The sequence below is a fragment of the Echinops telfairi genome, unplaced genomic scaffold (assembly GCF_000313985.2).
Source record: "Echinops telfairi isolate 266 unplaced genomic scaffold, ASM31398v2 ScPeMD7_7469;HRSCAF=8507_1, whole genome shotgun sequence".
Taxonomy (NCBI): Eukaryota; Metazoa; Chordata; class Mammalia; order Afrosoricida; family Tenrecidae; genus Echinops; species Echinops telfairi.
Window position 1 is genome coordinate 81,157,725 of NW_022111373.1, and position 19,410 is coordinate 81,177,134.

General features: G+C 43.9%; 1 protein-coding gene across 2 annotated transcripts in view; it reads right to left on the reverse strand.

Moving 5' to 3' along the window:
* Positions 1 to 19,410, reverse strand: part of MCCC2 (methylcrotonyl-CoA carboxylase subunit 2) — an 83,672-nt gene that overhangs the window by 52,026 nt on the left and 12,236 nt on the right. For both annotated transcript variants that reach the window (XR_006679565.1, XM_004703550.2), the window contains exons 3-6: positions 19,036 to 19,120; positions 15,433 to 15,534; positions 9,677 to 9,804; positions 7,174 to 7,286 (exon numbers count right to left, since the gene is read on the reverse strand). Coding sequence is in view for 1 of the 2 variants with exons in the window: in XM_004703550.2 (XP_004703607.1) it covers positions 7,174 to 7,286; positions 9,677 to 9,804; positions 15,433 to 15,534; positions 19,036 to 19,120 (428 nt within the window). In the remaining variant the exon portion in view is untranslated. The remainder of the gene's footprint in view (positions 1 to 7,173; positions 7,287 to 9,676; positions 9,805 to 15,432; positions 15,535 to 19,035; positions 19,121 to 19,410) is intronic.

Sequence of the window (19,410 nt, forward strand, 5' to 3'; positions counted from 1 at the left end):
ATTTACAAATAAAGAATCCTACTTCGCGGAATTTCATTTATCACAGTAGGGTCTAGAACCGATTAACCGCGATAAACGAGGGTTCACTGTATAGCCTATGTACATATATTTATAAGGCAATACACTGAGGTTGTGGATGGACCTTGGGCCTCAGCTCATACCCTCCCTCAATACAAGAACACGTTGTTCTAACAAACTGGCATTGTGTGATGCTCACCCCACCCCCACCCCCAACACAATCACTGGAGACAAAATGGGTGCCTAAACAAATGTGGTGAAGAAAGAAGATGGTGCCCAGCTATTAAAAGATATAGCTTTGGGGGGTCTTAAAGGCTTGAAGTCAAATAAGCGGCCAACTAGCAGAGAAGCAACAAGCCCACATGGAAGAAGCACACCAGCCTGTGTGATCATGAGGTGTCATCAGGACTGGGTAACAGGTATTGGAAGATTCATAACAAACAACAAACAAACAAACAAAAACACTGTGTTGAGAATGAGGGGGGTCAGAGCAGAGACCCAAAGCCCATGTGTAGACAATGGAACATCCCCCCACAGAGGGGTCGCAGGGAGAGGATGAGTCAGCCAGGGTGCAGTAGAGCACCGATGGATCACACAATCTATCTGCAGTTCCTTGAGGCCTCCTCATCCCCCACTGTCATGATCCTACTGTTGCTTCTCACTCTGGACTGGACCGGAGCAGGTACACAGGTATAGATAAGAGATAAAGCTCACGACACACGGAATCGAGGAATAGGAAGGGGAATAGTGATACCAAAAAGGTAGAGGGAAGGGGGAGAGAGGTGGGAGAAAGGGGGACCGATCGCAATGATTGGCACATAACCACACCACACCCTCCAGGGACAGAAACCATGGGAGAAAGGAGGCAAGGTCAGTGTGAGATATGGAAATAATAATAATTTATAATCGATCATGGGGCCATGAGGGTGGGGGAGGTGGGAAAGGAAAAAAAAGACGAGCCAATACCAAGGGCTCAATAGAAAGTAAATGTCTAGAAAAGAACGATGGCAACATATGTACAAACATGCCTGATACAATTGATGTGTGGATTGTAATAAGAGTTGTAAGAGCCCTCAATAAAGTGATCTTTTAATTTTAAACAGATTTTTTTGTTGTTGTTGACCACTGACCATTCAACCCTACAAACAGCAGAATGAAAAGAAACACTTCACAGTCCTGCCCCGTCCTCACAACTGTTCCTATGCCTGAGCCCACTGCTGCAGCCGCTGTGTCCGTCCATCTCCTTGAAGATGTTCCTGCCCTTAGATGCCCCTCTATCCTACCTGACATGATGTCCTTGTCCAGGAACTGGTCTCTCCTGGCCACATGTCCAAAATATGTGAGATGAAGTCTTGACAACCTTCGTTCTAAGGAACACTCTGGCCATGTTTCTCCTAAGGCAGATGGGTCTGTCCTTTCAGCAGCCCGTGGTACTTTCAATATTCTGCTCCAGCACCACCATTCAAAGGCAGCAATTTTTCAGTCTTCTTTATTCAACGTCCAACTTTCACATGCCTACAAGGCAAATGAAAATACCAAGGTTTGGGTCAGGGGCAGCTTAGTCCTCAAAGTAACATTCTTGCTTTTTTTGTGTGTGTGTGCAGCAGATTTACTTATCGCAACACATCATTTGATCTCTTGACTGCTATTTCCATCGGCATTGTTGTGGATCCAAGAAAGCAAAATCCTTGACAACTTCAATCCTTTCTGGAGCTATGCTGACGTTACCTCTTGGTTCAGTTGTGAGGATTTTGGTCTTTGTAGTCCATACTAAATCCCGCAATCCTTGATCTTCATCAGCAAGGGCTTCAGGTCCTCCTCACTTTCATCAAGTAAGGGTGTGTCATCTGCTTATCTCATGTTGTTCATAAGCCTTTCTCCAATCCTGACGCCACATTCTTCTTCATAGAATCCAGTCTCTCTGTTTGCTCAGCATAGAGTGAATATTGAGCCTATGGGCAGGGCATGGATTAGCCCCAGGGGCCAGCTGAAGTACAGGTAGGTGTATGTGAATGGCGAAGTTTGCAGCTGGTAACGGTGTACATGGCTAAGGCTGTGATGACCAGAAACCAACCAAATAAAGAGAAAAACGCTGGATTCTGGTGCACATTGCTTCAGGTTTGATGATTGACCCTGCTGGAGACTAGACTTTTGCTTATGCATGCAGATGGTCAAAAGTCCAACCAGAAATGAAAACTCATCACATCAAGAAACATTCTTTCTCCTCAGTACTGTGATGGTAGAGACAGGCAATTTAGAAATTTGATATCTAAATAGGGGTGGGGAGGGAATAAAGGCAGGCTTACAATCTTATGGGCGTGTGAAAAAAACAAAAAAAGGATTGGAAGAGGGTACGTTAATCCTTCAATATCAAAAACAAAAAACAAAAACCCAACCCAACCCACTGCCATCAAATCACTTCTGACTCCTGGCAACCCGACAGGACGGAGTAAATGGCCTCTATAGGTTTCTAAGATGAATTCCTTACAGGAGTAGAAAGCCTTTTTCCTCTGGAGCAGCTGGTGGCTTCTAACTGTTGTCCTTTTGGTTGGCAGCCCAGTGGGTAACCCATTACGTCCACCAGGGTCCCTTGCACTGAAACATGAGGGTACTCCAAGGATATGTAAGATGCATGACTATAAACCATTCTGACCATGCTTGGAGATACAAATCTGGCTGGCCTTGGGGCACAATTCTGGGCCCTGGGCCAGGAGAGACACCACAGTGACCCTCACTAGTATCAGGCACAGAGAGTACCAGCGAATGCACTGTGCAGGGCTACAGTCCACTCAGACACAGCAACGTGGACCTGTCTTATGGTACAGACAACCAAAAGACCTTTGTTGCCAGCATGAAGAGCCACGTGGTGTTTATAACACTTGTATTAACAGCAAGAAGGCTAACCATGATGTGTAACTGATGTCCCCACCTCCACAAACGTCGCAAAAACCATTCTGAAGAATAGGCTATGTGGTATGCTTGAAAACAGAGTAATAGTCTAGAAAAACTTTGGACAAGATTTCATTACCCTCCAGGTCTTTCCTGAGCAAGCGTAGACTGGTTCTCATTGCAGCAAAAGCAAATTACATATTGTAGGTCAGCAGCCTCCCCTACAGAAGGGACTTAGGGGAGCAGAGAGATTTTACACCTCATTTGGAAAAGTTGTATGTAGACTTTGATTCTTCCATTAAGAAAAAAAAGTCTAGAGAAAACGATCAGTTCAAAAGTCTACTGGGATAAGAATTATTTAACTTGGAATGGGACAAATTCCAATTGCTTGAGGGCAAAACCATTAAAAATGTATGTAAAAAAAAATGTAGTATGTTTTTTTTGTCTTTAACCCACAAAGCATACTTTTAATAGCTGTTCAGAATTTAAGAGCACTATCAAGTAAAGTACACTGACTGAGTGACACCGCTTGATTCTAGAGTACTCATGTTTATCTGTGCTAACTGGACAGATTGAAATGTATATATCATACAAGAAATACATCTAGAGCATTCCGTTCTTCTTCCTTAGTCTTTTTATCAGACAGTCTCACAGTCATCAATCTGAGTGATTTCATTTCTAAGTGATATTGAGATTCATAAGCAGGCTGAAATGTGTTTAAAATTAATTAGATAATGGAAAATAGAATATTGAAAGCACCATGGACTGCTAAAAGGACAAACATCTATTTTAGAAGAAGTATGGTCAGAGTGCAAGACTTCATGTAAATACTGTAGAGATAGGCGGGGGTACCCCTGCGTTAGTTTGAGTAGAATAGAGAAACAAATCCAGGGACACCCATATGTGTGTAAGCAAAGAGTAATTGTATATTAAGAAAACATCCCAGCCCAGTCCAGAAATCCGATATTAGCCCATATGTCCAATACCAGTCTGTAAATTCCTCTTCAGACTCACAAAACATATGCAATGATGCAGAATGCAGGAAGATTACAGGCCAGTGGGTGAAAAGTCTTGTGGATCCAGTGGTGATGGAAGCATCTTAGTGCTGACGTGGGTCTCCACATGGCTCCTCCAGCTCCAGGGCTCTGGCTCTATCAGTGCAGCTCGATGTGGCTTGTCAGCAGGAATGGCTCACAGGCAGAGTGTGTGCCTGGCCTCCAGTGAGCTATTTACCTCCTTGGTGCCTCCAATGAGATCATCAAGCTGCAACCTGATTGACATGCTAGACTCCACCCCTTCACAAGTTGATAGATTATGTAACTGCCACACACCCCAAGACTGGAATTTTTTTCAAAGTTATGTATTTAATTTTTTTTAAAAAAACAACCTTATCACCTTCAAAGTACTCTCCATTACACTTAATACATTTGGCAAATATGGGATTCGATTCTTGGAAATATTTTCAAACTCATCTGTTTGGATGGCTGACAGAACCTCCCTTGTTTTTTTCTTCACGTCTTCTACGTCTTCAAATCACTGTCCTTTCATGTCCCTCTTAATTCAGGGAAACAAAAAGAAGACACACAGAGCGAGGTCAGGTGAGTAAAGTGCATGGGGCAAGAGAGGCATGCTGTTTTGGACCAAAAACTGGTGCACTGAGATGGCTGCATGAGCAGGTGCATTGTCGTGGTGGCAAAACCAGTCCCGCATGTGCCATAAATCAGCCTTTTTGTCACACACTGTTATGCCATCTTTTCAGCACCTCTAAATAGCTTGATTGACAGTCTGACCTGGTGGAATGAACTCCAAGCACGAGTTGACATTTTAATCCACTTGGGAAGTCCAGAAGGTTGTTTATCATCAATTGACATTTCACCTTTTCTGAAACGAAAAAACCACTCATACACTTGCATTTTTCCCATAATGTTGTCCTTGTAAGCTGTGTTCAACATCAAGACAGTTTCTGTGGCATTTTTCCCAAAGAGGAAATAAAATTTCACAGCTGCATACTGTTCTCTTAAATCAGCCATCACAAAAAATGAGGTTTAGGAAAAATTCACTATGACCAGAGAGAACCTTCCCAGGCGATGCCACTGGGTGCACTAACTCAGAGCGAGTGACTTGATGCTTGCCCAGAGGGAAAAATGCATATGAAAGCTCCTCTCTGCCACACACAATTCTGGGTTTGGTTTTTTTTGGTACCCGCTGTAATGGCGTCAAGGTTATCCATTTCTCACTTCTTAGTTTTTCTGATCACTCTCTGGACTGGTACAGAATGCCACCTCTAATCTGTCTCTCATCTCTGGATTAGATGAACTGTTTATACAGAGATACACTGAAGAGCAGCAGCAACAACAAATGCTCCTAAACAGAGTTTGTCCCAAAGCTCCAGGTGGGTATGCACCACTGACCTTGCTGTTAGCAGTCAAACACCTAACCCACAGTGTCACCAAGGCTCCTAGGATGCCACAGCCCTAAAACCTACCTTGAAGAAAGAAAAGATACAGCAGAAGGTAATGCAGAAGTAAGTGCCTATCTTAAATAGCTCATCTCCTTGGTTGTAAAAAGACATTATAAGTCCTAGAAGATTCAAGGAGGCTTGAAAAAGTTTGTGGAAAAATTCCTTATCTTTTGATTCCATTCTTCCACCAACCCGTTGAAGCTCCCTTACAAGGAGGAATCTGTCTACCTTTTCCTTCACTCACTGCTATCAGTCAATACTGACTCATAGCGACCCTTGTGGGTTTCCAACAATGTAACTGTCTACAGGAAAGCAAAGCCTTTTTCCTGTGGAACTGCTGGTGGTTTCGAACTGCCAACCATGCAATCCAACTCGTAACCACGACACCACCAGGGGTCCTCTTACCTTTTCACAGCTACAAAGATATAGGACAGTTAAGTTGGTCTTTAACTCCTGCCAAGCAAATGGTGCTGCAATGATCTTTCGTGTACATGTTTGTTGGTTTGGGTAGACTAGAGAAACAAATACAGAGAGACTCGTATGTGTATAAGAAAGAGCTTTATATATAAGAGCAATTTAATAATGAGAGAACATCCCAGCCCAGTCCAGATCAAGTCCATAAGTCAAATATTAGCCCACATGTCTGATACCAATCTGTAAGGTCCTCTTCAGACTCACGAAACACATGCAATGATGCCAAATGCAGTGGGTGGATAGTCTTGTGGATCCGGTGGTGGTGTAAGCATCTCAGCACTGGCAGGGGTCTCCACGTGGCTTCTCGGCTCCAAAGGTCTGGCTCCATCAGCTTCTCTCCATATGTCTTCTCCACAGGGATGTCTCCCAGGGAGTGAGTGTGTGTCCCACCTCCCACAAGCTATTTATCTCCTTAGCATCTCCAAATGAGGTTATCAAGCTGGGACCTTATTGACAGGCTAGACTCCACCCCTTCACTCTTAATCCTCAAATTGACACATCTCTCTAGAGTGCAGATTCCCTAATCCATCTGGCCTACCAACCACTTTTCAGAAAAAAAACTACTCAGTGACCCTCTCACAATTAAAACCCTTTGCACTACAGCCCACAATCCAGGATAAAGTGTAGATATCTGCTTTTGCAGCCCTTTCTCTGAGGGTTTTCAATTGTTCCAATGTCCCCACTTTGGGAAACATTGCTCAATAGTATAATCTTAGAAACGGAATTCTAAAACTCTGGTTTTCCCACAGGGAATCCAGGACAGATGAACCCCTCAGGACCAGTGGTAAGAGTGGCAATACCGGGAGGGTGGAGGGAAGATGAGGGAAAGGGGAACCAATTACATATAGCCTCCTCCCTGGGGGACGGACAGCAGAGAAGTGGGTGAAGGGAGACGTCAGATGGTATAAGATATGACAAAATAATAATTTATAAATTATCAAGGGTTCATGGGGGGGCAGGGAAGGAGGGAAAAATTGAGGAGCTGATACCAAGGGCTCAAGTAGAAAGAAAATGTTTTAAGAATGACGAGGGAAACAAATGTACAAAAGTGCTTGACACAATGGATGTATGTATGGATTGTGATAAGAATTGTACAGCCCCCAATAAAATGATTTAATTTTAAAAATCTGGTTTTCCTTGGATAAATAACCCTTATTACATTATAGGAGCAATACCATAATTATCCAAAGACTCTGAGCAAAGATAACCTTTAATACACTTTGTATGGAAAAAGATTCCATTCTGGTTTTTATTTTTAATTCATGTTCGAGTATCTCACTAGTAAAGACATTTAAAGAAAAGAGCAATACCTTTCTCTAATGACAAATTACCTGTGCGATATTTTGAGAAGACATAATTGCTTGATTGTAGAATATGCGCCCAAAGTGATCCCGATCTGGAAATATGTCTGCTTGCCAGGGTAGGTTTGCCCCTCCCGAGTCAACTGAACGGGAATGAGAAAAGAAGGCTATCTTTAAGAAGAAAACAAGGGGATGTGTCCTTGTGACAGCATCGATTCTTCGTCACGTTCACGGAAGTAGCCTAGCATTCTAGGCTGCTCCAGTCTTTCTCCTCCTACCCACCCCCTATCCAAATAGAGTACTATTTCCCAGGTACCAATTAGGCTCCCCCACCTCTGTGTAAAGTGCCACTTGAACTGTGTTGGGGTAGTCTCTTCTTTGAGGGCCAGCTAAGGGCCCATAAATGTAAATTCTTAGCCAGTTCAGGTGAAAATCTAAACTTAGACAAAGAAGGATGTGTAGCATTCATTACTTACTGTCTTCCCATGCTGTTTTTAATTAAGTGCAGGTTGGAGTGGTGGATAAGAACCTCAGCTGGGTTCAGAGGCTATGCAGTGATTGTTTCAGGGCTGTGTGATTGTTTACTCGTATGTCAAGTGCAGATCAAGTAGCTACTCAGATGAGATGGACTAATGTGTGTAACGCACAGGCTTTGAGTTCACCTAGTATTACATGTTTTAAAAAGAAAGCAGTACCTAATCCTAACCATGAAACTCTTAATGGTGTGTTGTTATTGAACACATTACAACCTGCCTGCCTTAAATTCCGGCCAGCTTTCTCAGTAAAAGAACGGCTTTAAAACTCATCATGGAACGGCCTACCGTGCCTGCCGTCACCTGCAGCAGCAGGTCCTCACTTTGGTGTTTTCTCTCAGTAAGAAAAGGAGCCCTGGTGCCTCTGTGTGGTGGACACTGGGCTGCTCACTTCAAGGGCTGAAGTTCAACTCTGCCAGCTGCTTGGAGGGAGAAAGATGAAACTGCCTGCTCCCTTAGAGATGTAAAGTCATGGAAGTGCTACCTACGGTTGCTATGAGTTGGAACTGATTTGATGGCAATACGCTTTGGGAGTTTGGTATATAGAAAAGCAGTTCACCAGCTAAAATCACTTTCCCAGAAGAAAAATCCATATGACAGTGTGTCAGGCTGGGTTGAGTAGAGAAACAAATCTAGAGACACTCATATATGTCTAAGACAGAGTTTTCTATCAAAGAACAATTGTACATTGAGAAAATATCCCAGCCCAGTCCTGATCAAGTCTATAAGTCTGAGATTAGCCCATATGTCTGATACTAGTCCATAAATTCCTCTTTGGACTCACGTAGCCACTCAAAATGATAACAAATGCAGGAAGATCACAAGCCAGTGGGTGAAAAGTCTTGTGGATCCAGTGGTGGTGGAAACTTGTCAACAGTAAGGTGGAGCAAAGAGTATGTGGCCCACCTCCAGGGAGAAAGAGAGGAAGTTCCCAGAATCCTCATGAGAAGGCCATGCCCACAAGGAGGCATCATCAGTATGTGACCTGATTGACAAACTAGGCTCCACCCCTTCTTTCTTAATATCCTCAAGCTGACACGAGATTATGTACCTACCACAGTCAGTATATCCATACAAATACTTGCAGAAATGAACATGTGTTAATGTTCAACCAATATCCAGGAATTGCCAACTTACCACCCCTGCTTTAAGGTTCTTTTGGAAATATCCTTAACTCAGAAATGCTCCTTTATTTTGAGTATATGTTTATATTTACTTAAACTTAAATCAACTTGATATTACACCCAAGTTATTTATATTTTAAAAAACCAGAAGGGAAAAATCTACACTATGGAGAAAAAAAACAAAACTGCATGAACCAGCTTTTTTTTAAGGATTGTGGTAGTCACATAATTTCCTGTCAACTTGAAGATATACGAAAGTGTAGGGGTGGAGTTTAGCCTTCAATCAGGTCACAGCCTGATGGTGACTGCTTGTGACCATGGTCTTCTCCTAAGGAAGGACCTGGGAATGTCCCCTTCTCTCTCGGCCTTCACCTTCCTGCTGACGAGCCACTCTGAGACCTACCAGAGACACTGCCACTGGATCCACATGACTTCACACCCACCAAACCACGATCTTCCTGCCTTCTGCATCACCGCTTGTGGCTGCGTGAGTCTGAAGAGGGACTTGTGGACCAATATTGGATTTATGGACTGGAGTTGGACTGGGCTGGGAAGTTCTCTTGATATATAAGTGATTCCTGATATAAAGCTCCTTCTGGCACATATATGAGTGTCACTGGATTTGTTTCTCTAGTCAACCCAGCCTAAACCAAGAATCATTCCTGAATGAAATTATTGAGTAGTTTTATTTATGACCCTTGCCACTACCTCCTGATTTAAGCAAAGAACATGCATTTCCTTTAAAATTATGAGAGAAATGAACAGGGGTTTCGGGCTTTTTTTTAATACCCCTTGGCAATGTCACACATATAGCCTTCTGCACAGTCTCCATGATACTGGCTAAGAGTGGCTGGTTCTACAACTCCTGTGACTTACCCAAGTAGATGCATGTGAGCTGGTTTTGCATCGCAACTTCTTGTGCCCGGAGATGTTTTTTCACCGTCACTGGATAGTAGGTGCCGCCCTTCACAGTGGCATCATTGGCAACAATCATGCATTCTACTCTGAAAGGCAATAATTTCATTGGAAAGAGAATGTAAGAGATCTCTTCAAAATTAAAAACCACCTGTTCCTGTAATGGCCATTGGTGATCTGCTAAAATGGTTTGCTACTCACTTGAACCAGAAAACCCCACAATCATGCACATCAAGATGTCCAGTCATTAGGTCCATTTGAAACACCCATGAAACTGCCCAGGCCATCAAGGGGATGCCTGTCCAGAAAGCCACCAAGTATTTGAAAGATGTCCCTTTGCCGAGGCGGTGTGTTGTTATGTTGGTCGGTGTGCCCACGTCAAACAGGGGGGTTGTGGCCCAAAAAGAGTGCTTAAAAAGCGCAGACAATGAATAACGCTGAAATTAAGGGCCTAGCTGTGGATTCCTGGTCACAGAACACATCCAGGTGAACAAAACCCCACAATGTGCCGCCCGACTTTACAGAGCTCAGGGTCGGATCAATCCATCCATAAGCTCCCCCCACCACACCGAAATGATCCTGACTGAAACGGAACATGTTATTCCTAAACCAGAAGAGAAGGTTACACAGAGAAAAAGATCTCCCAGAATAAACTGAAGAAGCAAAGCCATATAGCTCAAGAGTAAATTAAGCTAAAAATAAAAGCTAATAAAAGTTTTTTAAAAATTAAAAGCCAATTACATCCTACTCTGAGACTCTCCAAATTCCAGCACATATCCTTCAAATCTAGCACATATCACTCATGATACATATTAGAAGACCATTTTATGTTACAAAAACAGGCCTTAAACACATATATATTTACATAATACAGAATGATCGCTTAGAACAAATTTGCATACTCACACATGATTTTTAAGTCATCAATCCTACTGTGTGACTGACTGTCTCCAGGAACACCTGTCTCCTTGCCTGAGACGAGAACAGGAAGGTGCTACCACTACTTAATATTTTAATCAAAGATTTTACACCTACCCCTCATTTATCATTCTTATTGTTGTTATTAACAAAGACTATCTTGTTATACAACAGTTTTCATTTACAATAGTTCTAAAAAGGCTCTCAGACAGCACCTCCAATGGTCTGGCTCTACTCGGGGCCATGGCCAGATCTACACTGTCCACAGGCCACCCAAATGATATACCAGAGACCCTGGCCACTAGAGGTGCTCAATGAATGGCAAGCCACAGGGTGGAGGGACACCCCTAATCCCCAACTGTCTCATAATGTCAATTTTGCCAGAGAGAGATGTGGTTGTCTAGATTAGAATCTAGATTAGAATCTAGAATCTAGCAGAACAGAGTATTTTACATCCTCACAGAATCCAGACTTGCCGGATTTGCTGACGGTGGACAAATCCCTGAATGAAATTGCCCTGTGATCATCTTTAAACCTTACCCAAAAAATATCTAATCAAGTCTTCTTAAAATCAACAGTGATTGAGCTTAACTAGGACAGACTGTCTCCCTTGAGCACTGCCTTACACTCCTGTGCGGAGTGCCTGCACTGGACCCAGGAGCCCTGCTGGGGGGCAGAGGGAACACTGTGCTCGGTAACGTCGTTATGGACTGGAATCAACTCGACGGCCAAGGTCGAATTTTGGTTTTATAGTGGGTCAGACTGACAAAGGTAATTCAGAAGCTCAGGGAGGAAACTTAGCAGGCCATGAGTCGGCATTAACAGGGGAGGAAGGACTTGGAAGAGGAGGATGAGGATAGTAGTCACACAGCTCAAAGTCTATAACCGACAATGTCACTGAATTGTCGTGTAGGGACTGCTGAGTGGATGTCGGTTTTGCTGTGTATATTCTGAATAACAAAAATAAAGTAAGCCCAAAGACTTCTAGGACAGTAACTTACAAGTTCCTGTTTTTAAAAAATGTGGAGAGCGGTAACTTAAACATGCAGCCTAGGCTGATGCTGGGCTTCTATGTGGCCAGCAGGGCTCAGCTCCTCCATTTCACTCACTAAGTCTCACAGAACCCTTTCTAGCTGAACATTTATGGCGTGTAATGCTAACTTGTAGGATTTAATAAGAACAAACGAGACCTCAAAGGTTGCTGGACCAGAAGCCAGGACTCCAGGGTGTGTGCTCACACCCCTCCGCCACTGGGGGCGCTGACTGGGAAAGTTTAACAAATTCTTGTACCAGAAAGAGGCCAGGCTGTGACATCAGCCAAAAGGAGACTGAAATTCTGGTTCTACTAATTGCTAGATAGGTGACTTTGGCCAAGGGCATGCCCATTTTTGCCTGTCTAGTAAAAGGTCACAAATAGGTTACAGAATGGGATATAGAATGGGTCCACAAAAAGCACAGTATTTGATGTCTGTCGGTTTTATCAGCCCAACATCCGTAACTCTGGCAACAGAACTCTTCTTCTTTCTTCTTTCTTTCAGAAAGGGCCTTGTCTTATCAGAAAGCCCAGCGGCTCAATGAAGTTGACCCGGAGTGCAACTCTGCACCCTTTGACTCAACATGCGCATGCTGGCTGAGAGAAGGAGGCGGGCGGGCTCCATCCAAGCTTAACCACTTGGGCTTCTCTCCCCACTGCAGCTGCCTGGAGGCGTGCTTGCCTGGGTGTCTGCAGTCCACCTGGGAACAAAGCCAAAGCAGAAGGCGCAGAGCAGGAGCACAAACAGCTTGTGGCCTGATGATACTGTTGCCTTCCTGACCAACCTAGGTCCGCACTTCTCAGTTAAGGAAGTCAATAAATTCCATTTTCTCTTAAACTACTTTCAGCAAGTCCTGAGCCTGTATAATTCCCAAATGCAATTGTTTTCTTCCAAGTTGGACACCTTATAAGCTGAGTGCAGAGGCAATGAATGATTTAATGTGGCTCTTCTGGCCAACGTCTCTTAACTTCCCAACAAATGGCCTTTCCCTACATGGGTCCCGTAAGGTGGGGAAAGAGATCTAGGAGTCACCTCTGAGTTACAGTGAACAGGATTCACTGGAATGCCACTCGGCTGTATATCAAATGAGCCCTCTGAGAAATGGAGCAGGGATCTCACGGCCAGCCGGAGCCAGGAATGGAGCAAGTCCTCAGAACCTGAGTTCCCTGCACAGTGACCCTCCTGGGTCCAGAACACAGCTATCACATCAGAGGAAGAGCAGCAGAACCAGGAAGCAGAGCAAGGAGGAGCGTGATGGACTTCCCAACCCACACAGCTCAGGGATGTGCAGGAGGCGGGCTTGTGGAATGGGGTGAACGCTAAATTGGGGAAGGTGGGCTTGCTGACCCAAGGAAGTGGAACTCAGTGCCTTTGGGGGTGCCTCAGGGCACTTAATTGAGAGGAGCTGGGTTTCTTGACCCACAGAGCCTGAGCTGAATGCCTTCAGGGGGAGGTTCACAGAGGAGTGGTATGTGTGCCCCTTTGGGTACTTATCAGCAAACCTAAAAGAACGTTGTGACATGTCCCAATAAACGACTCAACCCTGAACATTTCTCACTGGCATTACAACTTGTTAACGTCCTCTAAAAACCCACTAACCATACATTGCAATGGCTACACAGAACTAATAGACAGTTATGAAGTAGCAACGAAAATAATTTTACGGTTGGGGGGGTCACCACAACATGAGGAACTGTATTAAAGGGTTGCAGCCTTAAGAAGGTTGAGAACCACTGCTTTATATGGTTTCTGAGGCTATAAATCTTTACAGGAGCAAATAGTTTCATCTTTCTCCTTCCAAGTGACTGGTGGGTTTGCCCACCTTGCGGTTAGCAGTCTAATGCTGATGTCTGAGTGCCATCGGCGCCCCTTTAGCAGAAGGGCATTTTCTCTTCATTATATCCCCAGTCGTAATGGCTGTGGACACTTTGAATAAGTCCTTGTCCTCCCCCACCCCATTTCTCTCCCCACCAAACATGTAAGAAAGGATAATTACAAATTTCTTACTTATGCTTTTTTATTTTAAAGCCTTTATTTTCTGGCTTGTGCTTTGTTCTGATGTCTTAAGTGTTCTCTACTTTACCTCTCTGGGTTCTTGTTTCAGTTCTCAAGTTATAAACAAGTATCCTTTTCTTGGTCTACTGAGTGCCCGGAATAAAATAGCCTACAGGCCATTTTAAAGCACTTCCGGTATTGACATGCTTGTCTAGTGCTCCTCAGTGCCAGAAGGCTGTGAGGTGCCTCACCGCAGGTGGGGCGGTGGGAGGGGGATGAATATATATTAGGTAGCTTCTTTCAGGTGTATTAGAACTTAAATTGTGTGCACTGGGTTTGCAGAAGGCTATGGAAATGACAGCGAAAGCCCAAAATCCATTTGCAGAGTCCCCCATGGATTAACCCTCCATTGAAATCCTTCTGGCCACTAACAGGGATGTGGACAAGCTTACCCTCAGACAGAGGGTACCACCACCCCACTAGCCAGCCCAGGGAAAAGCGATCTCCTTTAGGGGCTTGCCTGGGGGTATCTTTGAAGGAGATGCTATACCAGGGATTGCCCAGTCATGAGTCATGCCCTGAGGCCCTGAACCAATCTTATAAGCACTTCTGCCTAGCCGAATGTTGTGTCCCAATCATGGCCCCATTCCCATTCTCTATAGTCTCACCTGCAACTGTGATGTATTGATCTGCTGCCAATCATGATTCTGTGAGTTTCCTTTGTCCTCCCATGTCCTACTTAAATCTCCACCTTTAGACACCATTATAATCACCTTGATCATTATAATCATCAATATGCTAATGCTCTCCCTCATCTGGATGATGTGTCATGACCTTTGTCTTGTCTCTGTCCTGCTCCAGCCTTAATACATGTTCTACTTAAAGTGTACCTGAAATCTGAGGTCTCCTTTGTACCCTACAACACAGGATGAGTTACAGTGCTGTTGGCCTTGCGGTCGATGCTAATGAATCAGCAAAATGTGTAGTAAATAAGGTGTCCTTAAACACAAACATACAAAGCAAGGTTATGTATTGATCAGGTGACAGTGCTGGGACCAGAGGCTCAAAGGGCCCTAACTCTGTATTTCTTCTGTGTGTCCATGTCTCAATACATCTAACATCTAGCCATCTAGCTTTCCTAAGTCTCCAGTCATTCTCACACTTAGCTTTTGAGCACCAGGAGGGCCTATGAGAATACAGGAACACTAGACAGGCCTATCAAAATATAGCTGACAGGTGTCTGATTTAGTACTTCTGAAAAAGGTCTGAGAATGAGCATTTCTAACAAGCTCCCAGGAGATGCTGCTGTCTAGGGAACCACATCCTGAAAACTCCTCCCATAAGACAGTGGGTTTCCTCTGAGATGGTTGAGCGAATTTTTTGTAGAACCTTTGAAAACAAGGCTTAGAACCAGTCCATTCCAGTCCCCTGCTGAGAATTCTCTTTTCCTCCCAAGTACACTGAATCGAATCTACATTTAAGCAAGAGCCCCATAACAAGCCCGAACTTACCTTGTTTACTGAGTGATCCGCGCTACTCAAGCCAAGCCCCTCCCTAGAGAGCTGATGAAACAGGGAGGGCTAGATTGGAGCCCAGAGGTTTTCCTTGGATTTTTATTTCCTTTGTAACTTTTGTTTTTAAAATTTCAGGTGGGTTTAATATGTATCAGGGTGGAAAGCCTCGGCCTAACTAACACAAACACACAAGCTGCACACAACATGCGGAGTGCATGCAGGCTGCCGGTGTGCGGTGGAGGCGATGAGTACTCACCCGGACACGCGGCCAATGCCTGCGACGATGCCGCCAGCGGGGACCTCCTCCTTACCATATAACTGGTAGCCTGCAAACTGGCACAATTCCAGAAATGGAGACCTGTCGGGGGCAAAGGGATGCTGCTTGAACTGCTAATGACATTTTTGTTTTTTAAATCACATTTAAATAGTCATATCTAGAAAAGCCAAGTTGTTTTTAACATGGCAATGATTCACATATTCACATTATATATATGTATACATAAATCCTATAAAAATTCTAAGAGTTAATTTTAAACTGCTAAGAAAAGGATTTATAAAATTAAAAAAAAAACCAATGTGAATATTTTGGAGGCTTCAAAATTTTCATAGAAAAATTCCATTGTCTTTTTCATTCCATCTATTGTTTAATGAACTTTTTGAAGCTTCTTCATATGGAATACATGATACATATACCTGGGCCCTGGAAGTGCAACTACTAACCTAAAGGTTGGTGGTTCGAACTTAACAACTGCTCCACAGGAGAAAGATTGGCCATCTGCTTCCGTAAGATTCATAGCCTTGGAAATCCTACTTGGCAGTTCTACTCTGTCCAACAGAATTGCTATGAGCTAGAACCAACTCCCCACAAGTAGGGTAGGATGCATGCATGTACAAAAGCGGTCTGAAAGGATATACACTAGGTGTGTACAGCGGTTGCCTTTATGTTGGTCTACATGTTCAATATATCCTGTATTGATATTTTAAAATTTAACGTAAGAAAAATGTTTAGGGGACTCTATCTACTCTCTCACCCCACAGCCAACTCTTCAGGAAACCCTGTTGGTTCTATGTGCACAATTCAAAATTAACTGCCTTCACCACCCAACTACTTCCATCCTCCTCTAAGTCACATTCATCTCACCCTGGAATCACTGAGAGAGGAGTCTTCTGTCTTAACTCCATCCCTACTGCCCTAGCCTACTGAGTTAGTTAATTGTGCCAGCCTGGCCGATAATCACCTGGTGCTAATTGAAGGCGGAAGGATAAATGGGTGGTGAGCCTCGCCTTTCTAGTTCTCGGGTCTCTCGCTTTGTGATGGTCGCACCAGGGTGCAGCTGCCTTAGCAGTTCCCTGCTTCAGCTTGCAAAATTGACTTCCTACAAGACATCCCCAAGGAGAAACCACATGGACCTATCCCGATGCAGCCCTGGGTGCTGGAGCAGCCGTATGGAGACCCCTGCTAGTGCTGAGATGCTTGTTCGTTCACTGCTCAGCTTTCCTCCTGCAGTCGGCATCATTGCCTCTGTTTTGTGAGGTGGAGGACTTTGTGGACTGGTGTTGGGTTAATGGGTTAATGTTGGACTTGTGGGCTTGGGCAGCATTGGGTTGGGATGTTTTCGTGATGCACACTTTCTTTACATAAAACTCTCTTATACATGAGCTGCTGTGGATTTGTTTCTCCAAAGTACCCAGACTAATACACCTACTCAAACGCAGCAGGCAGAAAAACGTGAAGTCAGATAAACCATAACAGACTTCTGCTTGAGACCCTGGCATATTTCCCTTATCTCTCAAGGAAGGAGCCCAAACTCTTAGGGCAGCCAACAAGATGTTACACAATCCCACACCACCTATTACTCTCTCTTCACCCCTTTTTTGGAGTCACTCTGGCCTCCTGGCAGCTCCTTGAATTTCCCCCTAGGTTTTCTCTGCCTTAATACTTCCCCCAAATATTTGTAGAGTTCCCTCTCTCCCCACCTTCAAGTCTTTGCTCAAATGTCACTAAATCAATGAGGCCTATGCTGATCACCCCATGTACGTCAACAAGGTCCCAACCCTTTTTCCCTCTTACCCTGGTCTACTGTTCCCCATGCCATTTATCAGACACTAGAATTTATGTATTGCACTTTGTTTCTTTTCTATCTCCCCCTGCTACAATGCAAACCCAAGTAGGGCAAGAATCTTTGTCTACTTTGTTCCTTGGTGTGTCACTAGCACCGCAAACAATGTCTAACACTGAGTAGGCTTTCAAAAAACACTTGCTGTCGAATGAGTGACAGAACATTTATGTCAGGGTAGTGGGATGAGACAAGGGACTTTATTTCTTAGAGTGTGCTAATACTTTCAGAATTTAAAATGTTTATTTCTATCATGACCATAAGAATTTGAATCTGAACTAACTCCTAGCTCTAACTTAAAAATTAGTTATTACATCATGGCCCTGCTCGATACTCACCTTCATGAAAGGATCGCTGAAGACAAGGGTGCTACAGCTAAGCATGGTCAAGAAAGCAGATGGTGTCCAGCTATAAATCGGAATAGTGTCTGGGATCTTAAAGGCCTGTATTCAAACAAGCTGCCAGCTAAGTCCACACGGCGGAAGAAGCACACCAGCTCATGGGATCCACAGATGACAATGACAAAATATGAATATGGTGAGGGGAAAAGCATCAGAGCTAAAATCGTGAACTCCCAATTTGTGGAGGACTAGGGGACGGCGGGAGCCCAAACCCACCTGCAGGGAATCTAGTCAGGCTGAGTCGCTGGCAGATCCTCTCTTACCACAGGCAAGAGTCTTGAACAGCCTTCCTATCAGCAGCGACCATTGTAATCTGGATTATGCCGGATCGAACTAGACACTTGGCCAGTTGCCACCCTACAGACACACCCTGAAGTTGTTGTGGGTGCAAGTATCTCTTACGGGTTTGTTGAAGGCCATTAAGACTCAGCCTTGAACCGGCCGAGAAGTCTCATGACCCAGGTGTCAGTATCTGCTGTTTGCTTCTGCAGCTTGACATTGAGACTAAGAAAAAGAACAAGGACGTATGCGAGTTCTGGGAAATCAGGATGGTTGATTTTCTCAAGGATGCTTGGTTTGGAAAACATAAGAGTTGCTGATGTGTATCCAATGTGCTTGCTTAACAATGAGAAAACTATAACCCCGGGTTGTTTCTGCATGTATAAAAGGAAGGTGTAGAATAAACTCGGGGCTTCAGTATTCACTGTTGCCCTCCCAATACTTTCTCTCTTTTTTTCCTTAATCCTCACTCCCCCTTTCAGGACCCTTCAACTCGTTGGCAGGCTCCGACACTGGTTCAATGACAGAAACATCTTCCTTGGATTTTTGAATGCTGATGGGGGTCTTTTACTTCTTATGAATTATTTGTATTTTTGTCTTTGCATAATTATGATTTTGCCTTACCACCTTAGTCTGATTTTGTTTTTAATTGTTTTCTGTTGAGTCTCCCAGCTGTGAAGCACAGGAGGAGTGGATGCAGAATGATAATAACTGATGCAAGGGGGTATAGGGGGAAATACAGGGGTGGGTGGTGGGGGACAGGCAGGGGAAGGGTATTTGGGGAGTAAGTAATGAAGGCGGGAGTGGAGAAGGAGCATCAGAACAGATTGTAATTGCATAACTCATCTTAAAGGCAATGTAACCATGGGGCTGGGGGGGCGGGGGCTGGAATGCTCTAAAATTGATGTGGTGATGATTATACAATTCTCCTTGATATGATTGAACGCAACTATTGAATTGTATGATATGTAAACTACATGCCAATTAAACTATTGTGGGAAAAAAAGAATCTGTTTGAATTCATCCAATGAGAACAGTGTGAGCACACAGGTAGATACCAACCCTGGGTCTATAAGATTGTCGACCCTTTGTCTGGGTAACAGTTTTCCTCTTGATAGGTGCAGGGTTCGGGCTCTCTCACCACCTCCTATGAAAAAGCACGATTCGATTAGAGGTGCATGATCTAAGATCTCCAGAGAACTTGGTATCAGAGAAATCTACTGTAAGGTTTAGTCCAAAACACAACATGTTTCTCAGATCATTCATTCAACTTACCCACAGCCAAATTTCTTTTCTTTATTAAATCATTTTATTGGGGGCTCTTACAGCTCTTACAGCTCTTAGTGCAAACTGTACATACATCTGAGGTGTCAAGCACATTTGTACATATGTTGCCATCATCATTTTCAAAACATTTTCTTTCTACTTGAGCCCTTG